An 18,595-nucleotide genomic window follows, 5' to 3' on the forward strand; every position below is an offset into this window, starting at 1 on the left:
GTATGGCATAAAAATGTACAAACTGTGTGAAAGCACCTCAGGGTACACCCACAGGTTTAGGGTTTATGAAGGGAAGGATTCAAGAATTGAACCGCCAGAATGCCCCCCCTCCCTCGTAGGTGTTAGTGGGAAAATGGTCTGGGATTTAGTGCACCCCTTCCTGGATAAAGGTTATCACCTCTATGTGGATAACTTTTACACCAGCATCCCCCTGTTTAAGGCCCTTGGTTCAAGAGGTACAGCAGCTTGCGGTACTGTGCGCAAGAACCAAAGAGGCCTCCCAAAAACGCACATTGCCCAAGTAATGAGAAGGGGTGAAAGCAGGGGAATATGCACCGAAAATATGTTGTTGGTCAAATATAAGGACAAGAGGGATGTCCTTATACTGACAACAATTCACGGAGACAGTACCACCTCCGTCCCTGTACGAGGTACCAGTACCCACACCTCAAAACCTAATTGTATCCTGGATTACAATAGGTACATGGGCGGAGTGGATCTTTCAGATCAGGTACTGAAGCCGTACAGTGCCCTGCGGAAAACAAAAATCTGGTACAAGAAGGTGGCCGTGTATATCATCCAGATGGCACTGTATAACGCTTACGTGCTATTCCGTTCTACCGGCCAGAGGGGGACATTTATGCACTTTCAAGAGGAAGTCATAAAGGGCCTAATATTTGGGAACCAGCAGGCAGAGGGCCCCAGTACTTCTAGTACTGGCCCCCGTATTGTACCAGGGCAGCATTTTCCTGATGAAATCCCCTCCACTGGAAAAAAGGGCAGGACACAAAAAAGGTGCAAAGTTTGCTATAAAAAGGGAATAAGAAAGCAAACTATTTTCCAGTGTGACACTTGCCCCGACAAACCCGGCCTATGTATAAAGGAGTGTTTTAAAATATACCACACATCTATGGAATATTAGGTTCATAATTTCACCGTGCTTCGGGGGTCTTGCTAATGCCACATAGCACCCACCATTCATTCCACCAGAATCTGAGCCGCAAAATCCAAAAATCACTCCTTCCCTTCTGAGTCCTGCCATGCACCCAACTGGTATTTTTTGGTCACATGTGAGGCATTGCCGTACTCGGGAGAAATTGGGGCACATATTTTGGGGTGCTTTGTCTCCTTCATTCCTTGTGAAAATGAAAAATTTTGAGCCAGAACTGCATTTTTGTGTAAAAAAATGTAATTTTTCATGTTCACTGCCCACTTGTATCAAAATTGGTGAAACCCCTGGGGGTTTGAAATGTACACTATACCCCTAGATGAATTCCCTGAGGGGTGTAGTTTGCAAAATGGGATCACTTGTGGGGGGGTTCCACTGTATTGGTGCTTTGGGGGTCTTGCTAATGCGACATAGCACCCACCATCATTCCACCAGAATTTGTGCTGCAAAATCCAAATATCACTCCTTCCCTTCTGAGTCCTGCCACTTTTTGGTCACACATGAGGCATTGCCGTACTCGGGAGAAATTGGGGCACAGATTTTGGGGTGCTTTGTCTCCTTCATTCCTTCTGAAAATGAAAAATTTTGAGCCAGAACTGCATTTTTGTGTAAAAAAATGTAATTTTTCATTTTCACTGCCCACTTGTATCAAAATTGGTGAAACCCCTGGGGGTTTGAAATGTACACTATACCCCTAGATGAATTCCCTGAGGGGTGTACTTTGCAAAATGGGGTGACTTGTGGGGGGGTTCCACTGTATTGGTGCAACATAGCACCCACCATTCATTCCACCAGAATCTGTGCTGCAAAATCCAAAAATCACTCCTTCCCTTCTGAGTCCTGCCATGCACCCAACTGGTATTTTTTGGTCACATGTGAGGCATTGCCGTACTCGGGAGAAATTGGGGCACAGATTTTGGGGTGCTTTTTCTCCTTCATACCTTCTGAAAATGAAAAATTTTGAGCCAGAACTGCATTTTTGTGTAAAAAAATGTAATTTTTCATTTTCACTGCCCACTTGTATCAAAATTGGTGAAACCCCTGGGGGTTTGAAATGTACACTATACCCCTAGATGAATTCCCTGAGGGGTGTAGTTTTCAAAATGGGGTGACTTGTGGGGGGGTTCCACTGTATTGGTGCTTGGGGGGTCTTGCTAATGCGACATAGCACCCACCAAAATTCCACCAGAATCTGAGCTGCAAAATCCAAAAATCACTCCTTCCGTTCTGAGTCCTGCCATGCACCCAACTGGTATTTTTTGGTCACATGTGAGGCATTGCCGTACTCGGGAGAAATTGGGGCACAGATTTTGGGGTGCTTTTTCTCCTTCATACCTTCTGAAAATGAAAAATTTCGAGCCAGAACTGCATTTTTGTGTAAAAAATGTAATTTTTCAATTTCACTGCCCACTTGTATCAAAATTGGTGAAACCCCTGGGGGTTTGAAATGTACACTATACCCCTAGATGAATTCCCTGAGGGGTGTAGTTTTCAAAATGGGGTGACTTGTGGGGGGGTTCCACTGTATTGGTGCTTGGGGGGTCTTGCTAATGCGACATAGCACCCACCAAAATTCCACCAGAATCTGAGCCGCAAAATCCAAAAATCACTCCTTCCGTTCTGAGTCCTGCCATGCACCCAACTGGTATTTTTTGGTCACATGTGAGGCATTTCCGTACTCGGGAGAAATTGGGGCACATATTTTGGGGTGCTTTTTCTCCTTCATACCTTCTGAAAATGAAAAATTTTGAGCCAGAACTGCATTTTTGTGTAAAAAAATGTAATTTTTCATTTTCACTGCCCACTTGTATCAAAATTGGTGAAACCCCTGGGGGTTTGAAATGTACACTATACCCCTAGATGAATTCCCTGAGGGGTGTACTTTGCAAAATGGGGTGACTTGTGGGGGGGTTCCACTGTATTGGTGCAACATAGCACCCACCATTCATTCCACCAGAATCTGTGCTGCAAAATCCAAAAATCACTCCTTCCCTTCTGAGTCCTGCCATGCACCCAACTGGTATTTTTTGGTCACATGTGAGGCATTGCCGTACTCGGGAGAAATTGGGGCACAGATTTTGGGGTGCTTTTTCTCCTTCATACCTTCTGAAAATGAAAAATTTTGAGCCAGAACTGCATTTTTGTGTAAAAAAATGTAATTTTTCATTTTCACTGCCCACTTGTATCAAAATTGGTGAAACCCCTGGGGGTTTGAAATGTACACTATACCCCTAGATGAATTCCCTGAGGGGTGTAGTTTTCAAAATGGGGTGACTTGTGGGGGGGTTCCACTGTATTGGTGCTTGGGGGGTCTTGCTAATGCGACATAGCACCCACCAAAATTCCACCAGAATCTGAGCCGCAAAATCCAAAAATCACTCCTTCCGTTCTGAGTCCTGCCATGCACCCAACTGGTATTTTTTGGTCACATGTGAGGCATTTCCGTACTCGGGAGAAATTGGGGCACATATTTTGGGGTGCTTTTTCTCCTTCATACCTTCTGAAAATGAAAAATTTTGAGCCAGAACTGCATTTTTGTGTAAAAAAATGTAATTTTTCATTTTCACTGCCCATTTGTATCAAAATTGGTGAAACCCCTGGGGGTTTGAAATGTACACTATACCCCTAGATGAATTCCCTGAGGGGTGTACTTTGCAAAATGGGGTGACTTGTGGGGGGGTTCCACTGTATTGGTGCAACATAGCACCCACCATTCATTCCACCAGAATCTGTGCTGCAAAATCCAAAAATCACTCCTTCCCTTCTGAGTCCTGCCATGCACCCAACTGGTATTTTTTGGTCACATGTGAGGCATTGCCGTACTCGGGAGAAATTGGGGCACAGATTTTGGGGTGCTTTTTCTCCTTCATACCTTCTGAAAATGAAAAATTTTGAGCCAGAACTGCATTTTTGTGTAAAAAAAAATGTAATTTTTCATTTTCACTGCCCACTTGTATCAAAATTGGTGAAACCCCTGGGGGTTTGAAATGTACACTATACCCCTAGATGAATTCCCTGAGGGGTGTAGTTTGCAAAATGGGGTGACTTGTGGGGGGGTTCCACTGTATTGGTGCTTGGGGGGTCTTGCTAATGCGACATAGCACCCACCAAAATTCCACCAGAATCTGAGCTGCAAAATCCAAAAATCACTCCTTCCCTTCTGAGTCCTGCCATGCACCCAACTGGTATTTTTTGGTCACATGTGAGGCATTGCCGTACTCGGGAGAAATTGGGGCACAGATTTTGGGGTGCTTTGTCTCCTTCATACCTTCTGAAAATGACAAATTTGGAGCCAGAACTGCATTTTTGTGTAAAAAAAATAATTTTTCATTTTCACTGCCCAGTTGTACCACAATTGGTGAAACCCCTGGGGGTTTGAAATGTACACTATACCCCTAGATGAATTCCCTGAGGGGTGTAGTTTGCAAAATGGGGTCACTTGTGGGGGGGTTCCTAACTTTTAGCATCTTATGGTGCCTTGAAACCTACATGGTGCCTAAAAAATAATCTCATAAAAAGGAGGCTCCAAAATCAAGTAGGTGCTCCTTCTATTATGAAGCCTGTGGTTTGGTCACCGTGCACACTAGGGCCACATATAGGATATTTATGAAAACAAAAGAATTGGGGGAATCAATTTTTAGTCACATTTCTCTAGTAAAATGTACTGTGTTCCTTATAAAAATGTATTAAAATTGCAAATCTGCAAAAAAAAAGAAATTTTGAAATTTCACCTACACTTTGTTTTAATTCCTGTGAAACACCTAAAGGGTTAACAAACTTCCAAAATGCTGTTTTGAATACTGTGAGGGGTGCAGTTTTTGAAATGGCATCATTTATGGGGGTGTCTCACATACAAGTCCCTCAAAGTTACATCAGAACTGAACTGGTCCCTAAAAAAATCAGTGTTTGAAATTTTCTTGAAAATTTGAGAATTTGCTATTCATATTGTAAGCCTCCTAGTGTCCCAAAAAATTAAAAGGAAGTTGAAATAATGATGTCAACATAAAGTAGACATATGGTCTATGTTAGTTATTCACTATTTTGAGTGGTAAGATTATTTGTCTCACAAGCAGAAAATTTAACATTTTGCAAATCGCTAAATTTTCCATTTTTTCACGATATTTTGGTATTTTTCACAAAAAAACACAGACTGTATCGACCCAAATTTACCACTAATTTGAAGTACAATGTGTCACGAAAAAACAATCTCAAAATCACTGGGATAAGTAAAAGCAAAAAAAAGTTATCCCCACTTAAGTGAGACATGTCAGATTTGAAAAAAAGGGCTCTGTCAGGAACGCAAAAACTGGCTCTGTCAGGAAGGGGTTAAAGAATCTGTGATTTATTACCCGTTAACACATTACATTAACAAGGCTAATTAAGTCCAATCTAATGGTCTCGGGGTTTAAGACCAGAGGCTACCTGCCATTTTCCACTGTGGTAATTTAGAATGGGATATTGAATTTCCTCATTATCTTACCATGTTCCCCTGTCGTAATTGCATTCGCCACTTGATCTTACTGTACAAATGAAAATGGTTTCATCTAATGGTGAGTTATAGCAACACACTCCTCAATAGCAATTCCTTTATACGATTCAATTTAAAAAAGTGAGTTAGGTGCAAACTGCATAATCAACACATATGTAGGTGGCATTTGATGGCATATAATTTGGCATTATACTAACCCTTTACCCAGGCCGTATTTTGAATTTGTTGTTGGTCTCTGAACATTTGGTTCTGCTAGCACATCAGGACTGCTGTCACCACTGCTTTTTAAATTCTCTGAATTCAATTGTCTGGTCAGATTAGGGTCTTCTTCATGCTCAACCTACAAACATAAAATAAAATGACTTGTGCTTCAAGGACCGTATGCTACTGTGCAAAATGGAAAATGAATGAAGCAAAGCACAGCACACACAACACAAACAAAAAACAGAGGACAATGGATTCTACAATTTATTATAGAATAACAAAAATTAGACACTGAATGCAATGAAAGCCCACTAAAAAGAGTGATTTAGGATTCATGGTAGTTTGTTGAGTCAAGTATTAATGACAGATGGATGGAAGTGAAAGATGCCACCAAACAGTTTCCACATTGTAGGCTCCACTAAAACCAAGGTCTATTGAACAAGAGCAGCAAACATTAAATGTCATTAATGTTCAGAGAGAAGCAGAGAGACAGGGTCAGAAGAACGTAAACCTCTACCTCTTTCTGTAGTTGTGTTTTCTCACGTGTTAAAGTCTGGAACACCATTTGTAGCATTCCTACCTCGTTCTTAAATCTTCTCATATCCTGCTGCAGTTGTTTATCCAGACTCCCGTTAGGCATTTCAAAAGAGCGGGATCTGGAGACATTTTCCCCTTTAAGACAGCTTGGTAGATGGGGTTGATCATTTCTTTGATGCTGGCTAAAATCTTTATATTGCTGGGTTTGGCTTCCATTGTTCAAAGAAGGCACATTATTATCACTTAATTGTTCAGAGCTGGGATTTAACAAATCCTTCTCTACCCCTTCACAAGGCAATGAAAATGTACTTCCCAAATGACTTTGCATGGGAAAAGTAGATACTTCAAATGTTAATTTAGAACTATCTTTTCTAAATGATGGAGGTTTTTCTTGTTTTACTAAAGGTATAGAATCTACACCAATTTCCACAGTGCTAGATTTATGGATATTCTGCTCCTGAGATGGGATTGCAGTGTTATTGCTCCTATGACTGGAACCATCAACGTCAAGACTTTCACTCTTGTTATGTACAGTGAGTGGAACAGTTTCTATGCAGCTTGGTTTCTGGAGTTCAGTTACTGGTTGATGTTCCACAGAGGCTGGAGTCTGCTCCTCTTGTGCTGAATGTTTGTCTCCAGCATGCAAACTAAGGGAGCAATCCGGAGTTTCTTGACTTTTGTTTTTTGCAACAGTCTTTTTGTTACTTTTACAAATCTCCCCAAATTTTTGCTTCAGCTCAGCAGTTATGTCTTTGAAATTAGATTTCACATCTTTTTTCTCATCGGCAACCCACAACTTTTCATATCTTTCCTCCCAAGATATTTCCGAATCAAAGGAGGACTCCTGTTTGTTTTGAAGGTTTTGTGCTATAAGTGGGTTTTCGTGTTGCTGCTGTAAGATTTCCTCACTCCCAACATGATCAACCACTTCAGGATTGCTTTTCAAGTTGGGCATCTTTAACATATGTTCATTCTCCAATATACATATGAATATAAAACAAATTGACATCATAAAACACAAAAAGTTACCTGATGTGTACATTCATGAACCATGATATGAACACAAACATAAAAGAACATTGCACATGTTTATACATTACTATAAAGGATGCTGCCCTTTTGGCACAATTCCCCATTTCAAGTGCCAAAATAAATTAATGACTTTGTTTTGTCAGCCAACACCACTGGTTTAAAAAAACAAAAACAGCATGTGTATATAACCGATTAAAAAAAAAAAAAAGGGGTAAGGTTTTGTTTGTTTGCCATAGATCTATATTGTTTAAAAATATGAAATTGTGATCAAGTCCTGCGATGCTTATCCCATGTAGTACTTTACAATGTTTTAAAACAACCACAACATTGTTCACAGGGACAATTATAAATGTTTATGCACATTTTAATTTCCTTTCCCAGTAGAACAATGGAAGGGAATCTGGTTATACGGATAGATGCTGCGCATGTGTGTGACAGGAGCAAAGCTAAATATACATTACAATCACACATGACTGCCATTAACTCAATAGTAATGAAGAATAAAATATGCCTGCTTATAATAGAGCACAGATTGAACAACTTGTGTTGTTTTATACTAACTAGAAATAAAAAAAATGTAAATAAAATAATGTTTTAGACCAGTGATTAGTCAAACAGTTGGCTATTGTGACCAGCATTGCAAGGTTTTTTTGTGTACTGTCTGTCCGTCTGTCCAGTCATGCTAATCTGTCCCCCCTAGGATTTCATTCTCGTCCCCCTCTTCTCACCCATCTGACTCATCTCAGTGCTCCACAACAGCAGTCCCCTCTCTCATCTCAGTGCTACACTAGTCTTTCTTGCCCATATCTGCACCCCCTCCTCCACCTTCACACATCTGCCACCCCTATCATCTTCCTCATATCTGCCTGCTTCATTGTGTTTCTCTCTCACATGTGCCTTTAGATCTGTTACCCTGTTGTATACACCTCTGTTCTTTTCTACCTTATGACTTGCTATTGCTCACCTTTGCACCCTAAACAAAACACAAGAAAAAAACATATTTTCTGACATCACGACAACCATACATGGAAGTAGTATAGAGGTTGTGTCCAGATGTCAGGAAGTGCACAGTGAAGTAGCAGACTATATAATCAATGTTTTTCTTAATTACTGTCCGGGTAAAATTTAAGTGCTCAACATTTGAAACAGAACATTGATCACAGATTTGTTCTTAAAAAGGAAGTGGCAAGTCTGTGCAAAACTATACTACAGAGCCAATTTGTTATTTATAAATGTATTCAGTGAAACAATTATTGTGACACTCCTTTAGTAAATATAGGTTTCCTATATGCCCTTAGAAAATTATCCAGCAATACTTTATGACAACAAATACATTTAGACCAGTGGTTCCCAAACTTTTTGAATCACAGCGCTATAAAAGCGTCATCATTTTTTTCACGGCAATCCCATAGGCCAAAAGTTCCTTAAGTACAAATTCAGGGGAAAGAAATTGAAAATAAATTTTGTTGGTACTTCCTCATCTTTGCAGCCAGCGCTTATGCTACAGAACTTGCATAGCGTATGGCACACCACCCTGGGTCCACACCACCATCTATTACCTTTAGTAAAGTTGTGGCTAGTGAAGTGGAGTGAGCCACCCAGCCTGAAGCATGGCGAGCGAAGCAAACCCGCGAGGGTACCATGAGGCTATTCTGAAAGCGACTAAAGTAACTGGCGTAAGCGGTGGCCGCAAAGATGAGGAAGTACCATTTTGTTTATAGGTCTTCAGTTACGTGGTGGGGGGCCAGATTACTTTATTTGTCACCATTTGTTATGATTGGAAGACACCAGCAGTGTTTTGCCTATTAAAAAATGAACATAAATAATTTGAATTAGTCCTGGACCGCCAACCCAGGGTATCCCTGCAAGTGTCCAGAGGCACCAAGTTTGGGAACCACTGATTTAGGCTATTACTACAAATAAAACTTACCAGTCCTTCACTCTGGTCTTTGGTCAATACTTTCCCATTTAATAAGTCTATATGAAAAAAGAAACAGAGGATAATTCTAACTATCTTAAGTGCATTAATGGTTAGTATGTTAATCTTTTCTTTTTACAGAAATAAGTATATTTGCATAAAATTACCCCAGGCAATCTGTAAACATTTAAAAAGTTCAAACAATGTACCCATTGAAAGTTAACACACTATAACATAGGCACTTCTACTACATAGCCTCGTTATGGTGTCAATAGCCAGACTTTTCACACACGTTCACTATGATCCATGAGCAAGCATGGTCCTTCAGTTAGCATCAGGGCTGCAAATTCACAGCCCTGCATTGAGACCTGAATTAGCCCCCAGATTAGGTCCTATAAAAACTATCAACCTGTTGCATGAAAATTCCAAAACAAAACCACGTAACAGTCACAGTGTCCACAAATAAAATCTGATCAACTGCAAACATACAAGCAGGCTTAGGTGAAACAATGAATTACATTTACCATTTTCACTGCTCATACGATCTTCTTGTTCGAGTTCTGGAACAGAGTGTAAGGTGACAGAAGGCACAGCAGCAACGTTTTTTGGTGCAACATTATCACGCACTGGCTTTGGTGAGAAGCTTTCATTCAGTTTATTGTGGGACTGACTCGCGCTCTTCGAGCCATGAGTTCCAAGGGAATGACTAGTTGAATCCCAATCAGATGCATCTTAAAAAAAAAAAAAAACCCAGAATATAATTAAACAAATGTCATTTTTCAAATAAATTCATTTTCATATACAGTAGCATTCTATCACTAACAGATACAACTTAATTAAGATTGTACAAAAATAACTGTTCTGTTAACAGACAATTCACCAGCAGGTGATCACACTATTACTTGGCAGAGGTATGGGTCATAAAGTCGACAAGGGGAAGATCACAATGCATTGGGTTGACCACTGAAGGTTGACATATCAAGGTCGACATATCTGAAGGTCAACATGGGGTTAGGTCAACACATACATTATGCTGACATGGGCTAGGTCCAGAGTGAAAAGGTTGACATGGGGTTTTTCATGTTTTTTTTTTAATCCCAAATGTCAACACAGTCGACACAGGACCTAAAAAAGTGCACTGTGTCCCCACACATGGCTCGCCATGCTTGGGGCACGGGGCCTTGCTATGCGCTCCGCACACTATTTTATTTTGCAACCATGCATTTATGGATGGTAGGGCATGAAACACCGCCTGTCAGCACATTTCGGCTCCAAAAAACTTGAAAACCACATTGGTCTAATGCATGTGTCCACCTAACCCCATGTCGGCCTTCAGTGGTCGAGCCAATGCATAAAGACCTTCCTACTGTCGACCTAGTGACTGTATCCCACTGACAAGCAAAAAAAATAATAATAAATATATATTTCATCGATACACACAAATTTCCTCAATGCTGCATTATTCACCCACTGGGATTGAATAGGCAAATTTAAATTTATTCAAAATAACTGATTTGCATGGCAAAAATTTCATCCGCGATTGAATATGGACCATAATGGAAACCTTAGCGACATCCTAAAGTAGCTGATAGACATAGGATTTAGACACAGATAGACACCTTCCGCCTAGCATCAATGGATGCAAAAGTATTAAAGTTATATAATATGTATATAAGACTGAGTAGTAGCCCCATAAAGAAGACTGGGCCCACAATTTATAAATTTAAACAAACTCTGTTCCCAAGTATATTTCCAAAGAAAGGTTCAGTCCACGGACTATCTTATCCTCATAAAAAAACAAGGAAGGGTAATTTTCAGAACAGACCTCCTATCTGCAACACCTTCCACATTAAAGTAATGGCAAGACGCAATACTCAAGTCAAGAATATCAAATTCAATAGTTTTAATGTAGTGGTGGTCAACACACGTCTCTTGAACCAAATGCGGCTCTTTTTATGTTCACGTGCGGCTCCAGACACTGACAGTCTCCACAGAGTATCCAGCCTTGTGAGCAGTGTACCACATCGTGTGCCGACTAGTCAGTGTCAGCTGCGAAATGCAACATTGTGCGCCATCTCTCCCTTCCATTGTGTGAAAGATACAGATGCAGTACCTCTCAGCCTTCCGCTCAGCTTCAGGGAGATGGACAGGGTTGGGGGAGCGGAACTGGGCGCGCAAGCATCTTGTGAGCAAGCCCCCTTCTGCGGGCTGGTGAATGGCGGTAGAATCGCCAGGAGCAGCTCTAATGAGAGCTGCTCCATCTGTAGCAACCATAAGAGTCAGCAGTAAACAGCATGCAGCTATCTCCCATTCATCGCTCTAGGCTGCCTGCCAACTGGACACGGTATTAAGTTGGTCCCTGTGACTAGTGACATCTTCAAGAGGCTTCTGGGGTCTAAGACCTAGCACTGCAGTGATTTCTGGACAAAGTATGCACTAACTCACCCTGACATACTGAGCTCAGTACAATTAAGGGAACAGTGACATAGGAAGGGTGACAGGAAGAGGCTGAAAAGACGCATAAGGGTCTGCTGGAATGATACAAAGTTAGCCTGGAGGGAGAGCATACGTTTATTATATGAATCTGGGTTTTTTTTTCAATGTATTTTTTAACCAAGGGCATGGCCTAGTGGACACAAGACTATGTACACATGATGTTGGCTCAGGGACACTCCTAAACATTATTTTAGCTCTTTGTCTCTGACTGGTTGGCCACCCATGTTCTAATGGTTCAAAACATGGCTACTGTAAAAGATCTGAGAAAGACTACAAATAATGCAGAGACTTGCATCCTTAGATAACTTAAGCAGGTATTCAATCTTAGCTGATATTTCGGATACTCAGAAATTCTGTCCAGCACCTATTCAATCCCAGCACTTTCCATCTAGGACTCGCCACTGCAGAGTCGGCTCTTTGAAAAGTTAAATCTGCATTCCTGGAAACTGACGCTAAATTTGCGAATTAGCCTCTGTTGCTGCCTAAAATGACGTGGATTTGCAAATTCACATCTTCGGATTGTTTCCAAAAGTCAGAAGAAATTGAAAAACATGGAACAGATCGGATGCACCAGTCCTTCTTGAAGAAAAAGAAGATATCTTGAAAGTCTAAAAAATAGGAACAGTTTGCTCACACTAGAAAATGTGTACATGCCACCTTGAAAACCTATATGACCTTCTTTCATCTGTCCACTCTGTACCCCAAGGTTTTCAGTAGTCTCTATATATATATATATATATATATATATATATATATATATATATATATATATATATATATATATATATATATATATATATATATATATATATACTGTATATATATATATATATACTGTGTATATATATATATATATATATATATATACTGTATATATATATACTGTATATATATATATATATACTGTATATATATATACTGTATATATATATATATATATATATATATATATATATATATATATATATATATATATATATATATATATATATATATTAAAGAGCGATATGTCTTATAGAATACACAGGAATTAGCATTTTAGAATTCCTTTAACTGCAGTGCTCGAATCAAATCCCAGGCAACCAGATTCTGCTTCCTGGCGATCATATTTTTTAAGTGGAGGAAGCAGAATCTGGTCAGAGCAGTGGACAACCCAGAGCAGGTCCGCTGCTGCTATTTCAAAAGAGTAGCCGGAATTGCTAACCAGCACTTCAGCCGCAGCAGCCCAGCCACCCCACCCTCACCGCCCCAGCAGTCCTGGCCTCCCGCACACCGCCACGACTATCCCTTGCTCAAAGCTGTAGCAGCTCGGTCACCCCTCCCTCAAAGCCGCAGCATCCCAGCCACCACCCCCCCCTCTCCCCCACACACGGCCCCAGCAGCCCAGCCACCCCCCAGCAGCAGTAGCCCGGCCACCCCAGCACATGGCCCTGGCTACGAGGCCACAATTTATCCGGAAGCTGCCACCACTAACCCCCAGCCGCTGTCAGAGCAGGGAGACTTCCTTCCCCTGGTGACCAGGAGCCGCTCAGCCAGAGCCCCTGGGGCTGGAGGAAGGGACCAGACCACTCCAAAATCACATCTCTGGCCTTAACTACAGCATACTGCAGGCCTGCTCAGAGGATGGCAACGCTGGGGGCTCCTACAGCGGCACCCCCTGGAAGTGTAGGAACTACAACGACTAGTTGATTGGGTGAGTGATAGTGACATCTGGGCCATGCACATGGGGGGTCCTCCTTTTGAGTGATAGTGACATCTGGGCCATGCACATGGGGGGTCCTCCTTACGCTGATGCTATAAACAGGTTATATGAGCCAGGTCACCCGAAAGGTGTACTCACTGACACACTTCCCAGGTACACAGGTGTACTTACTGACACACTTCCCAGGTACACAGGTGTACTCAATGACACACTTCCCAGGTCACCGAACAGACACACATGTGGACACAGTTCCCAGGTGCACTCACTGACACTTCCCAGATCACCAGGGAGACACACAGGTGTACTCATTACTCACTGACATACTTCCCACGTTACTGGGCAGACACACAGGTGTACTCATTACTTACTGATACACTTACCAGGTCACCTGTATATGGAGCATAACATGTATCTTATAGGGTTTAGCATTTGTGGACCTTTCTAATGCTAGCTACGCACCTGACTGATTTTACAAACAGCAATAGTGGAAACTAAAGGATGATCCGAAATACATAGGATTTTGAGTATATACACTATATGCCCTTCCCGAAAGAGGCAGCTCATTATGGCCTGTGGTATACTATGGAATGGGTGTGTGACATGTGTAATAGGCATTACGTTGTAAATTTTGGGCGCAAACTGTCCCAACTTGTAGTTTGTCTGTTCTCCTACACTTTCATCCTGGCTCCTAGATTTTAAAGATATTTGTCGAGCCCTGTTTTACTGTATATTGTTCAAATACATTACCTTCAATATCATCCGCATCATCTAGTCCCAAATCTGCCATTAAATCTACAAAAGATAATTTGCAATGATTAAGACTATTCTTAGATATTTAATAATCAGAAAAGTAATTTATTATACATTCCATTACCTTGTTTGTTATTGTTCTCAAATGATTTAGCCAATGAATTGGTAGAGGATCCATTGTTAAATTGCAAAACTATACTCTGTGGATAAAAAAATAAATACATATATATTACAGTAATTCTTATTCAATTACATGGCACTTTTAGGAGTCAAAGATAAATAGATACCTTATTTGTTTTCTGAGCAGTAATTTTCTCAGACACTTCTGAGGGGAAAAAAGTTGTTACAACAGATTTACTTTCATCATACCATGCCGGCAAGACAATCATTAAATCTACCTATCCATACCCAAAATAGTTTAAAACTCGAGAACCTTTTAGCACTAGTTTTTCAATTTGTTAAATCATTGCTTTTTCTTTTTGGTACTTATATGCTTAGTTTTACGTGTCCGCTCGCCACACTATATAAAATCAACGGTACTTGTTTCCTAGCACGGTGCCCGCGATTTTGATTGTATTGATCGCGGGTGAAAAAATTGCATCGATCGCATCGCATGCAACCAAATCGCATGCGATGGACGCGATTTTTTACATTGCAATGGTCCCTGAGACCCAATTTTACATTGATTCCAATGTAAAAACCCCCCAAAACCCCAAATTTAATAGCAAACCCTCCCTCATGGTTTAAATGGCCCCCGATTGTTAATGCCACCCCACTATTGACGCCAACCCGAAGCGTGGCGAGCGCAGCGAGCCCGCGAGGGGCGGCGGTACGCGTCCTCCGACCTTTTCTAACCCCCACTACCCACGTCGGCATGGAGTTGATTTTACAAAGTCTGGTGAGTGCAGCGAGCGCAACGAGGGGACGCGCATAACTTCACAGGTATGCGCATCCCCTCGCCACGCTTCGGGCTCGGTGGCTCGCCACACTTTATAAAATCAACTCCACGCCGACGTGGATAGTAGGGGTATGAAAAGGTCAGAGGACGTGTACCGCCGCCCCTAGCGGGCTCGCTGCGCTCGCCATGCTTCGGGTTCACTTCAATAGTGGGGTGGCGTTAACAATGGGGGGGGGGGGAGGGCATTTAACATAGTTCAAAAGCAATAGTGGGCATATACAATGAGAAATGGGGCACATTGCCCCATTTCCCATTGTTCCCTATGTAAAATCGCGTTGATCGCATCGCATGCCATTATAATGACATGCGATGGACCCGATCAACACGATTTTCTTATTGCCGGCAATTAAGCCCGGTAATTAAAAGAAAATCGCGTCCATCGCATTGATCACATACCTTAAGGTATGCAATCAAATACGACGGGCGCCGTGCTAGGAAACAAGTACCAAATCAACTCCACGCAGACATGGATAGTGGGGGTATGAGCGTACTAACTTTAGTGGGCGCCCAACATATAAGTACCTTCTTTTTAAATAAATATAACAGAATAGTGACAGAAAAGCGATAGTATTAGGACCTGCAGAAAAGTGGGGTCCCGTGAAGGGGGCTGCAGGCTTAAATGCATTGATCAATTAATGAACCAAATCTCCACTATTTATTATCAGTTAATTTAGTGTGTGCAGAGCCCCTACAATGTCTGTTTAAACAATGTGGTCACAAGCCATAGGGCACCCCAAAACTAGGAAAGGTGAGTGCCGATGTTTAGTGTATATATTGTTTATTAGATTAATTTTTTAAATTAGTCTTATTGTGGTCACATTCTCTCATGCACCCTGTATTAACCTATAGTGCATAGCTTATGTTAACCAGTTCCCTAGATGATTAGTGACAGGTGTGTTGTTAACTGCTCACCTATAAAAGCATAGTCTGCTGTGAGCTTTAGATCAGATAGCATGCCTGGAATCAAACATTGATGTGATAGCTATGTGTATTGTAGCCATTTTGAGCGATAGTGTTAGGACCTGCAGAAAATTGGGGTCCCGTGAAGGGGGCTGCAGGCTTAAAATGCATTGATCAATTCATGAACAAAATCTCCACTATTTATTATCAGTTAATTTAGTGTCTCCATTACCTTCGTTAGATTCTTCCGAAATACACTGCATGGGGGCCTGTGCCACAGGCTGAGGAAGGTCACTAGAAGACTGTTTTCTTGGGCTTTCTGAGGCAGACTAGTTTGCAAAATAATAATAATAATATGAAAAAAAATAGTGAAAAGAAAGAAGAATGGAACACCTAATATACACATTGTTTTAGAATAATAGATAAACAAGAACATGTAATACATTGAGAGCACTGGGAATAACACCTACACAGAAAATGATAAATGAGAAGTGATCTCCTAACACACACACACACACACACACACACACACACACACATCCTTTTACAAGAAACAAAAGGTGGAGCGCTTAAAAATTGGATCAATCTATTCATTTATGAGAATATACACTATTTATTAGAAAATTAAATTCAATTAATAAGGTATAAAAAACATATACGACAATTAAAGATAATACAGAATACAATTAATACTGTTAAAAGGTGTAAGGGTGTTATACTTATTGGTGTGGAGTCCCGTTTGCAGTCCTTATGGAGATATTATTTTCTTTGGGTTAAGCCATCTTGAAGCGGAGTAACAAAGGGATCCATAAACCTTGCCGGATATTGTTGAATAACGCTGGTGGATATCTGCAGGCCCCGAATTAATTGGGGGTGTCCTCAACAATAATGCAAAATTGTAATCCTCAGTATGCAGGTGGTGGTATCCCAAAAGTAGCTCCCTAGGGAGCACCTGCTGATTTTATTATATTGGGTAGTTTTCGTTGTTATTGGACTTCCCGTGTTAGAGACTGACTTTGAAATTTACATCTTTGGAAAACCAGCTGAAATAAGCTCCATCTTCATTCAACTACTTTTTGGGATACTGTGGATTACAATTTCGCATTATTGTTGAGGACACCCCCAATTCATTCGGGGCCTGCAGATATCCTCCAGCTTTATTCAACAATATCAGGCAAGGTTTATGGATCCCTTTGTTACTCCGCTTCAAGATGGCTTAACCCAAAGAAAATAATACCTCCATAAGGACTGCAAACGGGACTCCACACCAATAAGTATAACACCCTTACACCTTTTAACAGTATTAATTGTATTCTGTATTATCTTTAATTGTCGTATATGTTTTTTATACCTTGTTAATTGAATTTAATTTTCTAATAAATAGTGTATATTACTTCTCATAAATTAATCGATTGATCCAATTTTTTAATCGCTCCACCTTTTGTTTCTTGTATATTTTATGGTTATAGGGGTTTGACACCCCCTAGTAGGAGCAGCTTGACAACACAGGCGCCTGTTTACTTTTGGCCAGCAGGCCATCAGATAACCTCTTTTTTTTGTCCGTTTACACTCATCCTTTTAACAATAAATCAGTAACAGCCACGGTACTTCATTAAACCCCCAAAAAAAGACATGATTTAGGAGGCATTAGGGATGGCCATCGACTGTTTGAAATCATCGATGGTTTATGGCTGATATCGAATACTTTTGCCATCGATGGAGGAGAACCTGATGGTTTCCCTCCATCGATGGCACAGCGAAATCAATATTTAGCTTTTTTCCCCTTCAAAGTGCCGTGATACGAAGCATAGCTCCGCCCCCACACCTATAAAGCCCCACCCCCATGTTTTGATTGTCCTAAAAGCCAATCAGTCAAAAAATGGATTACCATCGATAGGTAAAAAACTATGCAATGGATGACCATTGATTTTAACACAATCAATGGGCAGTTTTACTATTGCCATCCTTAGAAGGCATATGTAAATGAGGAGATGAATAGGACTCACAATATTATTATAACTGCTATGAAATCTATAATAAGTTTTTATATTCTCCCCGTACTTGCATGGGTTTACTCCGGGTACTCAGGTTTCCTCCCATATTCCAAAAATAAACTGGTAGGTTATTTAGCTCATAACACAATTATCTCTAGAATGAATGTGTGCGCGTGTATGTGGTAGGGCAGCGGTCCTCAAACTATTTTGCTCTGGGCCCCCTGTCAGACAATAAAAATTATTACGGGACCCCAGCAAGTTACCACAGAATGGTCACACACATGTGTGGTCAGCAGACAGCACATACATGACATTATGGTGGAGGCACTAAATGATGAGAAGTCTGAAGTAACAATTCAACTGATTTTTCAAACTACTTGGATGAGAGATTAGAGAAGTCATCAACCTGATGGTTAACAACATGGAGTCGCGACCCCATACAGAGATTGTCATGACCCACAGTTTAAGAACCACTGTGGTAGGGAATACAGATTGTAAGCTCCACTGGGGCAGGGACTGATTTGAATGTTCAAATATTCTCTGTAAAGCGCTGCGGAATATGTGTGAGCTATATAAGAAACTGTAAATAAATAAATAAGGAAAACCTAGAAGAAAACCTTTACCACCACATGAAAGTAACATCCATGTTCAAATTACTGCAAAATG

At 40.9% G+C, this 18,595-nt stretch overlaps 1 protein-coding gene across 6 annotated transcripts in view; it reads right to left on the reverse strand.

The window, feature by feature from the left end:
- The window catches only part of ANKRD26 (ankyrin repeat domain 26), a 97,171-nt gene that overhangs the window by 44,751 nt on the left and 33,825 nt on the right, over positions 1-18,595 (reverse strand). For 4 of the 6 annotated variants that reach the window (XM_083182811.1, XM_083182810.1, XM_083182809.1 and 1 more), the window contains 8 exons: positions 16,168-16,264; positions 14,365-14,402; positions 14,202-14,277; positions 14,075-14,119; positions 9,654-9,860; positions 9,142-9,188; positions 6,160-7,152; positions 5,636-5,778 (listed from right to left, as the gene is read on the reverse strand). In XM_083182811.1, coding sequence (XP_083038937.1) covers positions 5,636-5,778; positions 6,160-7,152; positions 9,142-9,188; positions 9,654-9,860; positions 14,075-14,119; positions 14,202-14,277; positions 14,365-14,402; positions 16,168-16,264 — 1,646 coding nt within the window. The remainder of the gene's footprint in view (positions 1-5,635; positions 5,779-6,159; positions 7,153-9,141; positions 9,189-9,653; positions 9,861-14,074; positions 14,120-14,201; positions 14,278-14,364; positions 14,403-16,167; positions 16,265-18,595) is intronic. The other 2 variants (XM_083182812.1, XM_083182815.1) reach the window with 2 other exon arrangements.

The sequence above is a fragment of the Crinia signifera genome, chromosome 4 (assembly GCF_055691185.1).
Source record: "Crinia signifera chromosome 4, ASM5569118v1, whole genome shotgun sequence".
In the NCBI taxonomy this organism is placed as follows: Eukaryota; Metazoa; Chordata; class Amphibia; order Anura; family Myobatrachidae; genus Crinia; species Crinia signifera.